At 42.9% G+C, this 14,785-nt stretch overlaps 1 protein-coding gene across 1 annotated transcript in view; it reads left to right on the top strand.

The window, feature by feature from the left end:
- The window catches only part of GALNT5 (polypeptide N-acetylgalactosaminyltransferase 5), a 35,980-nt gene extending 24,018 nt beyond the window's left edge, over window positions 1–11,962 (top strand). Inside the window, exons 8-10 of the mRNA XM_063118624.1 lie at window positions 2,621–2,701; window positions 5,760–5,921; window positions 11,584–11,962. Coding sequence (XP_062974694.1) covers window positions 2,621–2,701; window positions 5,760–5,921; window positions 11,584–11,724 — 384 coding nt within the window. The 3' untranslated portion in view covers window positions 11,725–11,962. The remainder of the gene's footprint in view (window positions 1–2,620; window positions 2,702–5,759; window positions 5,922–11,583) is intronic.
- Window positions 11,963–14,785: the final 2,823 nt, after the last annotated feature.

The following is a 14,785-nucleotide window of genomic DNA, read 5'->3' as shown; positions in this document are numbered from 1 at the left end:
CTGCTGCTGCCGCCACCAAGTAGCGAAAGTGAAGTGGGCAGTGGTGAGACCTTCAATGGGACTTTGGAATGTGCTCAGAAAAATATTTCCTTTCTAATATTCCTGAAAAAGCCCATTTGGAATAATGCCAGGAGGAGTTTGGCGATCACTAGATGGGACAGAACTTAGGGATGAATTTTAAGACTCCAACTTAGGTAGTAAATAATTAGTATGAGATTTGTCACTGGATATGTGACTGTCCTTCATTGAAAACAATTTCTTTTGAGGTGTGTAAAATGTCCATTTTGTGAGGATTGCCTGGTTTGTGTGGTTATGTACTGAGCCAGTAGATTCCACTCATCTTGGCATGGAAAATGCCCATGTAAGTTCAGCTGTCTATGTGAAAAAAACATTTCCCTGTTGTCTCCATGTATTTATTTGTGTGATTAATAATATAATGGCTTAATCATGAAACATGATGATGTTATTGATGCCACATAAATTGAGAACTATAACATTTTAGAACTGTACTACTTTAATGGGGCAGTAACTTCCAGCAACAAAACCTGGAAAAGAAGAAAATACCATGATTCTTTCTAAACAGAGAGGTTACTTTACACTTTCCCTTCTCCATAGTCAAACAGTGGGCTCCATCACACCTACTTTTTTCCCCTGTTTTGAGTCCATGGTTTCCCCCACCGTTTCTTTAGCAAGTCGAACACTGGGAACTTTCATGTCTGTGCGTTGTTGCACAATTTCAGCTCATGCATCTTTTCATCTGTACCACTACTGTGCCAGCAAAATCTCCCACCCTGCCCCCTACATTCTCCTTCTCCCTGAAGTTAATTTTTTTTATTTTTTTTATATATATATATATATATATATATTTCTGCGCAAATACAGTAGTACAGCAGCCTGAAACTGCTCAATTACAGTAAAACAACACACTATGCTTTCCCCTAAGATCATATTAAACAATATAATTGAAGAGAAAGTATTACAATTAGTTTTTAGAAAAGTTTGTGGTCACTGTTGGCATGGCAATGGGAAGCCGACATTGTTCTGGTCAGGAAACCTAAACATGCCTACTCAGGAGTAAGAATCATAGAGTTGAATGGGACTGAGTCCCGGGCACGGGTGGCAACGGCCTAGCTCACCTTCTCCATGGGGTGTTCGAGCTCTCTCTCTCCCTCCCCCTTCACAGTTGAGCGGAGAACTGCCCTGCCTTCCTCTTTTGTCAGCGAGACTACCCTTCAACACACACACACACACACAACAAAACAGGATGGTCCAGTATAGCACATGGACAGCAATACATGGGACAGAGGAGTGACATTATTGCACACAGAGGGGGGAAATGGACTTTCCCCGCTCTAAAATAACATGGAAAAGGGAGGGGAAAGGCAAGATGAGCGTAGGACAGGGACATGTGAGTACCCTGCTGCAAAAACACATCCCAGGCATGGTGAGAGTGTGATAAATCGCTGGTGTGATGGAGCTCAATGTCCTTTTCCTGCCATTTCATGACAGCAAGCACAGGCTGAGATGCTAGGAGAAAGTTGCTGTTTTGTTGTTCTTTTCCTAACAGTCCCTTGAACTTTAACATTGTTTCTGCAAGGCCAAAATTGATAAAATAGCTGGGAGCAGGTAGGATGGCCAGATGCAGAAGAGGACAGGGCCAAGCTCTTGCACCTTTGAGAGTTGTGCGAGATAAGCCACACCTGCTGAAGGTCCCTCTTCTATAGAACTATTAAAGATGCAAGAGCCCTCTTTTTCAACCAGCCACCTTTGAGGCAAAGAGTGGGTTATTGGTACACTTGAGGTCCTCAAGGTCCTTGCCATCACCCAAGGGATACAGAACACAAGGGAAGGATGTTGTGAGGAAGGAGGGAGGAAGAAAGAAAGAGATAGTTGATAGGCGATTTAGCACACGACTGGAAAAATGCAATATGCAATCAGTTGCTCATCTTCCGAATCCATTAGCAGACTGAGATCTAATGACAGCAGGAGGGCTTAGCCATTTATTTATATTTATTTTTTTGACCTTTGCGTTAACAAATTATAGCTCACTTCATTAATCCAGAAGAGTTTGCTTAAAACTCTGAATTAGTCTTGGTTAGGCAAGCTAATCTTAAAATAGAAGATTGTTGTTATGATGAGTTGGGCAACCAAATTGACTGCATAAGGTCAGCTGTGGAGAATTGCATGTCTACCTATCCCCTGCTTAGGATTTTGTAATGGTGCAGCAGCAAAGAGAGATAACTCTTCCCCCCTCCATCCCCACATGCAAAACCCAATCACAGCACTGGAAGCAGGAAAAGGAAAGTTTGCACTATCATGGGTTAATTTTAGTGCTCTTGACAGACACAAAAATATTAGTTGATTAATGTTGACTGATTAAATTTAAATACATTTCTGTATTACCTAAACTTCCTTATAGATGCCTCTCATAATAACAAAGGTATTATGGTTCCATAGTTATTTCTTTGGGGCAAAACACAATCAGATAGTTAATGCTAACCAGTGACCACAAAATCTCATTGTTTCAAAAATTTCATCAGCACATCCTATCTTCTGGACTTTTATCCCCACTTAGAAATGACTCTTCTAAACTTTTGCTTCAATGGCTCATTTGTTGTAGATAATTAACATAGCGTTGGCTAAGTGCATCACCGTGAATCAATCTAGTCTGACCTTTGAGACATGCGACGTTAATAACAAGGTAAGACTGTTACTGGGTTTCTTTTGCATTCTGCATATTAGAAGCCAAATAGAATTGCTTCAAAGCCTGTTTTGAAATATCCATTTGGTAGGCTAATAGTGGGCACGGTCCAGCCTGGAACATGCTGGGTAGGGTTCACTGTGGAGGCACAGGGAGGCCTTTTATACTTTTTTATACCATAAGGCATAGACTATGTATGGAGACGGATCGATGGACCAACATCCCGTGAAGTCTCAAACCGGTGAGATTGGACAGTGCTGTGTGTGTAGCCTCTGCCAGCTGAACCACCCCGCCCACTTCTTTACCTGCATCTTCCAGAAAGAATGGAAGGACTCTCAATCCAATAGTTCATTCATGATGGTGATCTGTGCAGTTTTCTGTGCATGGGCCAGAGCCCAATATCTAGGAGTGCTGGACTGCCGTTCTTCAGAGCCCCCTGCTCTCCCTTTACCTCCAGATGCTACAGTAAAATATTTAACTTCATAAGGAGTGCAGCTTTTGGATACCCAAAATTGTACAGGATGGCAATTAGCATTCTTTGGGGTTGTTTACATGTCCAGCAAAAATATGATAGTAGCGCTTTTAAATGAATGTCTTTACATCCCCTGTAGGTATCTCTCACTATTTGCTTTGTCTCCAAGATGGCAAGACCTGTTTCAAAGCAATGGCAACCTTTCATTATAACTTCTTTAAATCACTATTTCAGCATTTGTTTGATAGATATTTAGAGGGTTTTGTTTTTTAAAACTTCTGTATAGAGAGTGATTCTCCATTTCTGCAGGCCATAAGTAAAGACTTCAGACAACTAGTTTTGAGGGAAAGACAAACATGATTTGCAAGAATGCTATAATTATATGCAAGTGGGTAGACCTAATTATCCAACTTTGGGTGTTGTATCTTTTTTCCATTTTAAGTAAACAGCAGCTTTCCACTAAACTACAAAGCCTAATGGCAGCCCACCACCATGTATTGTACCTGCCAGGTGTTATGTACCCCCTGAATTTGCAATCCCAGGCAGGCAGTGAAAATGGGGACCTTGTCAAGTTCCTGGTGGCTCACCATACACTGCTCATGGACGGCCTTTGGATCCACGGATCATAAGTACTGAAGGCATGTCTCACCTACAGCACTTCACATTGGTGCCACTAGGAAAGGGAACTAGGTTATATGTAACAACCATGTTAGAGCAACAACTCCAGTAACCAAGGGGGGATCTACGCTATTGCTTTTAAAGTGCTTTAAAGCACTTTGAAAACGTTTTGAAACCTGTATATGCAGTGTGTCCTGGGCCCCAACAGTTGTCAAAACTGTTATAAAGCGCTTTAAAGCAGTAGTGTAGATTCCCCCCCCCCCCCAGCAGCCCTTGAAAAGTGTCTCTTAGAATGGTCTGGTGTGTATCCCAGAATCATAGAGAAAAGCCTCAGCAGCTCTTCCCCCTTCTGAGTGATTGCTAGGAGGACCTGAGCTAGGACTCATGGATTAGAAAATATGTCGATTTTAATATACTTGCAAGCATTGGTTACTACAGGATAGAAGGGAATTTGACAAATACGGTGGAAATTTTAGGGTTGGTGTAAAGTAATGGTATTCACAAACCTTATAAAGAGCTACAGAAATTCTTCTGTAGTCAGGCTTCATGGGGCTCATGGGCTAAACCAGAGGTGAAGAACATGGGGCAGTATCCTATACTGCCACTATGCCTCTGCTAAATGGGTTGCACAAGTGGAACTGAATGCTACTACAACAGAAACTAGCAGTTCATGAAATAACCACAGAAATGAGTGGAAATGCTCATTTCCAATATGGGATGGTTTGGGACCTGCACTGTTCCAGAAACAAGCATTGTCAAGTATTTCCAGTTATTTCTGGAACCGCTAATTCTTGTTTCATCAACGGTCAGTTCCATTAGCACAGTGTAGGGTACTGCCCATGCTGCCTGATAAATATTGTACTACAACTCCCATTAGCTCCAGCCAGCATGACCAGTGATGGGAGTTGTAGTCCAGCAACAGAGGCAGCTGGACAACCATCTGTCGGGTATGCTTTAAGGTGGATTCCTGCATTGAGCAGGGGGTTGGACTCAGTGGCCTTATAGGCCCCTTCCAATTCTACTATTCTATGATTCTAACATCTGGAGGGAGTCTACACACCGTTCCGAAGGTGCCCCGAAGCCACTTGAGGGCGCCCCGAAAACGCTCGTGTACTATGTACCTTAATCGTCCCCAGAAGAGGCGGAGGAGGAGGCGTGTGTGTGTGTGTGTGTGTGTCGCCTGAGCAGCCCTAAGCTAGAGCGAGGAGGACAATGGATTGCGGAATTCAAAGGAAGACAGGAGAGAGAGAGAGAGAGAGAGAGAGTGAAATCCCTCCCTTTTGGGACGTAGCGCCGCCTCCGCCTCTTCCTCCCCTTCGCCCTCCGCTGCCAGCAACAGTTTGCCTCGTGTGTGTGTGTGTGTGTGTGTGTGTGTGTGTGTGTGCGCGCGCGCGTCTCCAGCCTGCTTCCTCCGCCACCCCCTTCCACATAGCCACTTGCTGTGGCTGGGGATCTCCCCTGCGCACGCTCCTTGGAGAGGCAAACTCCTTGGAGAGGCAAACTACGGAAGAAGCCGCCCCCGCCCCCCCTTTCCTCGCCCTTCGGAATGCCGAAGCACGCCTCCTCCTCCTCCTCTTCTGGGGACGATTAAGGTACATGGTACACGAGCGTTTTCGGGGCGCCCTCAAGTGACTTCAGGACGCCTTCGGAACGGTGTGTAGACTCCCCCCTGGAGAGCCACACGTTCCCCATCCCTAACTAAACAAGGAGATGCCCTGATTCAAATTAGTAATTCCAAACAGGCACCGTGCTTGCTCATCACTTGGGCTGCAATCCTACCTACTCTTATGTGAGAGCAAGTCCCATTGAATTCAGTGGGGTTTATTTCTGAATAGACAGGTATAGGGTTGCAGTGTTATTTGACTATATAGCATTTAACCTTTAAGATTGAGGGCGAGGCGCAAGGTAATTAACTGTGATAGCCACCTATCAAATCTTCGTCTGTTGCTAATTCTTTCCCATGTGCAGCACCAAAAGTTCAACTACACATGGCTGAGACTGATCCAGCATGGAGAATCCTGCGTGGCACCAATGGAAGCTAAAGGGACACTGGGCCTGCACCCTTGCGATAAAAGAAACAATAGCCTGAAATGGCTGCATAAATCACTGGTAGCTTTTCATCCAGAACTCGTAAGTGCAGCATTTGCAAATGACTATTTCCCCTCACTGTGGCTAAACTGGAAATAGTGCAAAACAAAGGGAGCCTTTTATATAATTTCCATTTGTATGACAACGACAGACACTCATCATTCATGCTAAGAAAGGGTTTGTGCAAGCGTTACTTTTAGCTGTGTTTTATGGGTAGAGGGTAATGTCTCTAAAGATTTATTTATTTTTAATTTATCCTGCCCTTCTTCCATGGAGTCCAGGGTGGTGTACATGATTCTTAGCCCACCCATTTTATCCACACAATAACCCTGTGAAGTAGGTTAGGCTGAGAGATAATGACTATCCCAACATTACCTAGTGACTTTTATTGCTGAATAGGGACTTGAATTTGGGTCGTCTTAGTTCAACACTCTAACCACTACACCACACTGGCTCTCAAGTACCAAGTTCAGTTACCTCCAGACTGGAATCAATGTAGACAAGGGTCAAACTGCTTTAGAAAAAGATGAGGATTGAGAAGGTAATTAGAGCTGTTTCCAGCAGACATGTATCTTACACCTCTAAATCCTATTTTTCTGGTGAGATGCACATGTGTACTAATCAATTTACAGAACTTTCTCAGATGTTCCATATGAAAGTGAAATAGGCTGAATCTATTCTCCATCATTCTCAAGTGCCAAAGATCTGAAAAGCGACCAAGGTTTTTTATGGGTTTCCCATAATTCACAGATTTCGCATGGAATCATTATGTTGTTAGTATGCACCAATATCCATTCATTTCAATGGGTTGTGAAGTTCTTCTTCTTCTTATCTTCTTCTGGTTTATTTTTATACTGGCCCTACCTTAGGGCACCCCTTGTGACATATAGCAGTTACAGAACAAAAAATTCAATCAAAACAAGTTAGCAAACAGTCAAAAGCTAAAAAGCAACGATCAAGACCCTGATCAAATGCAAACACAGCTGAAATGCAAATAAGAGAATCAAAGGCAAACAGAAGAGGCCCATAGGGATTTAGTGAAACAATTTAATTGCTAAAAGCCAAATGGAATAAAGTTATTTTTGTTTGCTGTTGGGAAAACAATGAGAGAGGAAGGAAGATGTATTTTCCAAGTGATGTCTTTAGGTAGTGTTTACATTTTGGACCTGTCCAGTAGGACCAGTCCTACGCAATTGTAATTCCACAGTCTGAGCTCTATGAATGGGTGTGGCTCGGTAATGGGGCACATGGGAACTGTCCCAGTTCAGTCCCTGATGCCTCCGATTAAGGTGAGAGGCTGGAGAACCACTCCAGTCAAGAATGACAGTACTGGGTTAGACGAATTTTTGATCTGATTTGGTATAGTGCAACTCCTTATATCATAGATAGCTTAAGCCCTTCCAATGCATTGGAATACAACTCCCATCATCCTCAGACAGCATGGCCATTGAGAGTTCCATATATCTAGAGGGAACCAGGTTGTGAAACTCTATTAAAGAGTTAGTTGTGCTGAACTCCATTGGTTTTACAGTGGGGTTATTCTAACTCTGTGCTGGATTGTGGCTATGGGGTTGAAATTTTTTGGGGGTGCAATCCTATACATGTTTAGACCGAAAAAGGTCCTACAAGTCCCAGAATTCTCCACCCAGCCATGCTGGCTGGGCATTCTGGGAGTTGTAGGACTTTTTAAATGTCTAAACATGCACAGGAATGTGCCCTTAAAGGCCCAGTTTTGTAGAACTTATTGATAACCAACCTCATTTCCCTGGTGATAGTGGTAGTGGCTTTCTCATTTAAGATCTAAACAGTGCCTTGCCAGGCGTTGTCCTTTCAGTTTCTTGGAGATCTTTATCTTTCAAGATACATCACTTCTAACACTGCAACAATCAAAAATAGTTTCTCTAAACTGTCCTGGTCAAAAAAACAGTCTAAAAACTACTTTCCAGTCTCCGCAGCAGTAGATTCTAAAAATGATTCTGAACTCTAAGGAAGTGCCAAGGTTAATTAGAATGCTTCTCCCTTCCGCATCTGAAATAATTGGAGGGGGGGTTAGCAGAGCCTTTCAGTACTGGGAGTGCATATAATAGCAATTATAGTAGCTGATGGATAATCTTGTACAAAAACCTGATAATTGAGATTCCTTCCATTTGTCCCTCTTTAGTGCAAAACCTCCTAAAAAAAAGAAACTGTGTCTTTTGACGCTAAGAGGTTTTGTGAATGTATATGAAAAAGAATCGGCAATTCAAGTTACCAGATAGCTTGTCAGTTCCCATTGATGTTCTTTGATCTATTGCTGAACTTTGGGCCTTAAGACAGATTGGTCCCTGCCACAATAAAGAAAGTTGTGTTTCCTTCTTTTACAAAACCATAATACCCAGTTCAGCACAATTGGACGCAGATGATTGCACCTGTACAAGATTGAGCTAGCGACAAGTTTGAGCTGTACAATTTTATCCACTGAGGTAAGAGATCAGATTAGTTTTTATGAAAGCTTCAGGTGCTGGAGGAACAGAGTACCGACCCCATGGGAGAAATGCAGCCTAAAGTTATCACTATCATAGGAAACCAAAAGAAGGATTTATTTTCTAGAAAGGTAATGGCTGTTCTCTACAGGCCCATCTTGTACCTGCACTGTTGAAAATGAAGAAAAATCTGCCACAGATCAGCCTGTTCTTTGGGGTAATCGGGAACCTAACTTTACATTGGGAGCTTTTTTGTATTTTATTTTGTATGTTTCAGTTTGTGTGGGAGAGCAATGAGGAGGATTTGAGCGTCAGGCTCCACAGGTGCCTATTGCAGCCAGGTACTCTGCAGTTGCTCATGCTTAAGTGCTCCACACCACCATCAGAGCCCCTAATGGTACAGAGGTTCCAATCATGTAGAGCACCTATCTGCATCCCACTTTACACGCCCATGTGCACTATTGCAACATCCCACTTAACACATGGATGTCATGGCCAAAGAGAGTGAGGCGTGGTGATGTTGGAGCAGAACCAGTAGGATGCATTCCTGCCCTCTCCACATGTTTAGCATATGAATGAAGGGATGCATAAAATAGGCTTTAGTGAATTGTCTTCTTCTTGCTGTTATTGCTGTTATTATCGGTACTAGGATGTCCTTCTGATCAAGCCTCAGAAATGAATGGAGGCTGTTCAACAGCACCGTCATGCTCATCTCATATTGCTCAAATTAATTTCATTTGGAATTGAATGTAGGAGCTTCTCAATAAAATGTGTTCTGTGGTCTGAGACTTACCTCTGAGTAGACAAGCCTGGTATTGCACTGTTTGTCTCACAACAACTCTATGGGGTAGGCTTGGCTGTGAGAGTGACTCACTCAGGGTCATCCAGTGAGCTTCCTATCTGAACCTGCGTTTCCCACAAGCATGGCCACCATCCTACCCCCTGCAATGCAGTGGCTTCTAAATGAAGCAGGGAGAAATTCAGGTTAAGTTCTTCATAGATACCTTTAATTTCAGCCATATTATCTCTTCAGACTTAAATCTCAGTGTGAATTTATTGGCATTGCTAGTATGGAGCTACTTCTGAATGATAGAGCAATCTTGAATTTTTCCTAGACAGGCAGAGCCAGCTCTACCATTAGATAGAGTGAGGCATAGCGCTGTGGCATGGTGTTGTAGAACAGTGCTGTTCATGCCAGGCAGTGTAGAGTACACCATATAAACTAGCCTGGTGCCCTGAGTTGCGGTGGAGTACCTCACCAGTGTTGAAGTAAGATTCAACTGCCAGTCTGCTCGGCTTCCTGTCCTTCATCTCAGACATGAACATGTCTTGGGCCTGCCCTATAAATAGGCTGCTACTTAACATTTTATATTTGCTTGAGTATAGTGGTAAGGAAAATTAGAAACTGGAAACATTTTGGAATCTATCAGAAAATAGTAACGAGCTTGAGAAACAGAGAGCAAATTCAGAGATTATAACACTGGGAATGTTTTCTGAGTCTTTCCAGCAAATGTCAACTTATCACAAATATTCTGTCATTCCAAAGATGGTTATGGATTGAGGATGGCATATTGACAGAATATAATCTCTCTCCAAATTGACTATGTACATCAATGGGTAGCAAGCAAATAGAAAAGAACATTTCAGCTAAAACCATACCAGGGCACATATCCATTGAACTATATGTCCTTTTTAGTGAAAGCATATTTGTATCATTAACTACCAAGGTTACCATTTTATGATGAGTTACTATGTACCAAAACAGCATAAAGAAACTGCTCTAGGCAAATTCAGCCTGCAGGTTATCTTGCCACTGGCTAATCAGTGTGAAGTGTGTTCCCTTTGCCGTCAGGAGTTGGCCTTAGTTTACTGGGCTCTATAGTCACAAGCAGAATGAATTATGAAAGGAATTCATATAAGGAAATTTTTGCCTGATGTAATAAAATCAACCAAATTTGATTTGTTTTTAGACACAAACTATACACATATCAACATAAGGTCTAAATTACATATTACAAGGAACACACGGCTTCTGCTTACCTGTGTCTCACCCTGCATTTTCCCAATAATTTGACATTGGCACATTTAACATTTTCTTGCTCCTTGCAAGTGGCAGCCAGTAGGGAAACACTGAGCACAATGACATTGTATCATAATAAACCTGTATGTGCAAACTAGTGGAGAATTGTACACTTGATGGCTGGCAACTGAATGTGCGAACTGACCCTAGTGAAAAGCATTGTATCTGAAGTACCTGTTTGTAATGCCAGATGCCCCATTCACACATGCAAATCATCACTAGATATTACAATCATCAAATGCTAAACATAGGTCTGTGAACCACCAGCAGTGCTAGGTAGGATTTCAGAAATGCTACAGCAGTACAGGAAAAAGAGTACATTGTGTATTAGTCACACATATATGTCTGAAAAATAGGGAAATTTATATGCAATCCATACAATTTTATATGCGTTCGTACTAGGATATTCAGCATTGTGAGCATTCATTGTAACATATATCTCAAGATGCTGTTATTTTCTCCTTATATCATCATGAATCCTTTTTTCTCTTTTTTTCTTTTTTTTTAAATTTGCTGTTTGGATCAAGGGATATTCCAAAATATTAACTCATGTTTCTCAAAGTAAGCCTGCTCCTTCCCTTGGGAATAATGATAGTATTGTCATAATGAAACTCTGCCTAATTAGAAAAAGATAGTTGCGTCTAAATGCAAAATAATCATAATGCGATCCCTGCTCATTCAAAGCTTCTCACGATTTCATAATCCAATTTTGCATCCCAGCACTTGGACTTAATTAACAAATTACCCAGCCCACTTTTCATCATGGTAAGTGTCCTTCTACTTCATCAGCTGAGAAATAATGCAATATGAAAGCCAAGATCTCCTACCATAAGTTATCCTACACTGCAAATGCCATCTGGGATTATTTCCTGTGCATGATAATTACCATTCAGACAGCTAGAGTTCTGCTCTTTGCATTTTCAAAGAATTAACAAGCCTTGCAGCACAGAAGGTATAACAAAGTTCAGGTCCGAGAACAGGTGGATATGTTGGATACTGTCCAACTTTTCTGTTCAGCTTACAAATGAACCATACATATTGAATAGAGGTGGCTAGAGAGGACATAATTTGCCAACCCCATCTCTAAACCCAAGTCAGTGGCAATTTTTCAGCCCTGCATATGCAGTTCAGTGCACAATGTTTTCTCTTTTTCTCTCTTTAGATGGATCACATTGTTTTAGAACACCTTCCGCGGGCCACATGTTTGGAAGTGGATCCGTCTCAGAAAGCCCTGCGGGCAAACATTTGTTCCTCATCCAGTCTTTATCAGAAGTGGCAGTTTGGAAATTATTATGCCGACTGAAGAGAAGGATGAGCAAACCAGACACTAGAGCTGCTTTGTAATTCAGCAAATTCAAGAATGACAGCTGTGAGACGCCTGACAGCAGCAAGCACAAAACTGGCAACTCACTTCCAAGCTGCAATTGAAAACCCGTCAATGTTAAAAAGAAGCATATGGAATGATCAGAAGATGGAGGAAGAACACAGCTGGCTCAGTGCAAGCCAGGCGTGTCACCTCCAGGGACGCTTGGCAGGAATCTGGCAGGGAAAAAATATGTCCGGGGGTGGGGGGTGGGAGGAAGTGCTTCCAAAGTTCTTCTCTACTAGATCTGTGGTGGTTTACCTACCAAAGAGGAAAACCATCAACAGGACTCATGACAGCTATATTTGCGGCTTTGATTTCTTTTTTGTTTTCATTTTTTAATGGGAGATTTCAGTTTACTAGTTTCTTTGTTTTTCTCTCTCTTTCTGAAAATGTCAACCTTTGGGGAACCTTGTAGACTTACATATCTAAAAGCTCCATCCCAAAATGCATGTCCTGAGCATAGGAACTGACAGCTGTCAAGTTGGATTGATTGCGGGCTGCCTGGTGAATCCCCAGCCTGTACTTCCAAGGTCATGACAAAAATCTGGCTTTATTATAGAAAACAAACAGGGTTGAAAATGCATTACAGGGCAAGCAGGTAAGGTGCTTGCTCGGGCTGAAACATGCAGGATGTGGGGATCCAAAATGTTGTCCCTATATGCCAGATCCCTGAAATTAGAGCCACTTGAATGACATCTGCTTCAGATTTTCCATACTTAGGGGTAGAGAGCAGAATGAATAGATTCCTGGCAGAACTGGAAACAGGTTTGCAGGCTTTAAAGTACTGGATCTTGTATTTCCATTGGAACCTCTTTCATTATAGTCCTATTTAAGCATTTGATACCAGTGGGTTTCCTTCCTAGGATTCCCCTCCCAGTGCTGGAAACCCTTCAAATGGACACTGGTCCTATGTTGCCTTCAGAGCATGGCCGAGTGCTCGTTGTCATTGAGGGGTTGATGCAAGCCCTACTCCTTCCCCTTTGCACATTCGGAACCACATGCCGGAATAGTATACGGTGATGACGTTAGAGTAGCATAATGTGAACAATGGTACTGCAGCAGTGAGAATGCAGAGCGGTGTTATATATATGCTGATGATCCTATTAGAGCTGATTGCCAGCCTTTGGACCTGAAAACAAAAATAAAAGCAGCCAAGTTAGCGATAGTAACAACCTTTCTTGTCACTGCCCTAAACCACTCTTTTTGTGGAAAAATTACACAGCCACTTACCGTATGGCAGCCACTTTAGGACTTCCCACGTAGTAAACCCCATTGCATGAAAAGCTGGTTATCTGTAGTAGGGCTGTGCAGCCACCCTCCGATCTGCCTCAGAGATTGATCCGGAGCCCCCGAAGCAGACCTGATCCACCTTGGGGGTTGCCCAACCCGCCTCAGTGCCTAAGCCGAGGTGAGATTCAGGCCCTCCGAGGCGAGTCGGACTTTTCTGGATACTGGCTGTCTTTAGTTTAGAATTACTAAACTAAACTGTTTAGTACCTCTATGGCCACAAACTATGGTGGCCATAGAGGTACTAATTACAGCAGAGGCCACGCAATATCTTAAAATCGCACAGCCTACTCCCTTTTATTTCCAGCGGCGGCACCAGAAGCTGCCAGAACCAAGATGGCGGCAGCAATGGAGGCAGCAGGTAAGGAGACTGGTGTGTGGGGGGGTGGCTCTGAAGTGCCAAGGCGGCCCGAAGATTTGGAGCCAATTGGCTTCAGCTTCAGGCCACCTCAGCCTTCGCCCGAACTGCCTCGGATCAGTGATTCGGAGGTCCGAATCACCCTGATCCGCTTCGGATTTATGGTTCAGGTCTGAGGCGGTGCACAGCCCTAATCTGTAGCCTCCAGCCACAGGGATCCTAGCATTACCATGCTCGTGCAACTGCTTGGAAGCACAGGAATGTGAGGGATAACACTCACCCTCCAATTACTGCATGGCTATAGATGGCTGGATCACAGTTGGTTACCTTCTATGAAGTTCTTTCAGCAGCCACTATGTGGTAAGTAGTAGTCTGGTTCCACTCTTCAACTTGACACAGTGGTTTCTCAAAAGCCAAATATGCAAACTTACCGCAGAGCAGTAAATTGGAGCTGCTCCAGAGTAAAAGACAAAGCACATATTCAGCAGTCGCACCTGGTACATCTGCTGTTGGGTTTTACTAATTCTAGCTGCAGCTGCAGGATCATAGGGCTGGAATGCTCTCTCATGTACTATCAAACAAAACATCTCCCTGATATTGGTGCTATTTAAGAATGGGTGTAACTTAGCCCCTTCTCTATCTCAGAGCATTGTACTGAATTTGTACCTCACTATACAAGCTTAGATGACAGCCAAGGTTTCATCGTCCATAATGTTTACAGTCTGTTACAAGTCTGTTTTATGTCCAAGAGGGCCTCTGTATAATGTTGCCGTCACATCATGTATCAACACAGACAATGTTTGACAAGCCGAACCTGCCAAAATATTGATTTGCCTAACAGACTTCACAGTCAGCTTCATTCCCAACTGTCTTCCTGATTTTCTCCCTACCCCCTTTGCCATCCTTCAGTATTGCTACCCTGCAGTCACTATCATAAAAATTACACAGATGTTGTCTGCGAACTCATGTTTTATCAAGGTCATGAATTTCATTACATTCTGTGTGCTGACATTCCGTCATTTGTCATTTAGCAGGCACAGAGTGGCCATATGTCACGGTCGCATTGCATTCCCCATCATGCCAGTTGCACTCCCATTGTACACTTGTGCAAAATCTTTGCTTCGGTATTGGTTTAGCTTACGCTTTAAAAAGCATCTTGTGTGTTCCCTGTGGACTCTTAGCACGAAAAGCATTGCAGGATTGAGAAGCACAAAAAGACTACCCCAACAGCCTTTTCTTGCAGAAATGAGAACCGCCTTGGCTAAGTATACGGAAAATTTCATAACTACATTCTGATCAAGATGACATTTTCTGAAACCCAGGACATACAGATGAGTACTTGGGTCATTCTCC

Source organism: Elgaria multicarinata, chromosome 2, assembly GCF_023053635.1.
Source record: "Elgaria multicarinata webbii isolate HBS135686 ecotype San Diego chromosome 2, rElgMul1.1.pri, whole genome shotgun sequence".
NCBI lineage: Eukaryota > Metazoa > Chordata > Lepidosauria > Squamata > Anguidae > Elgaria > Elgaria multicarinata.
This window is presented reverse-complemented; position numbering and strand designations above follow the sequence as displayed.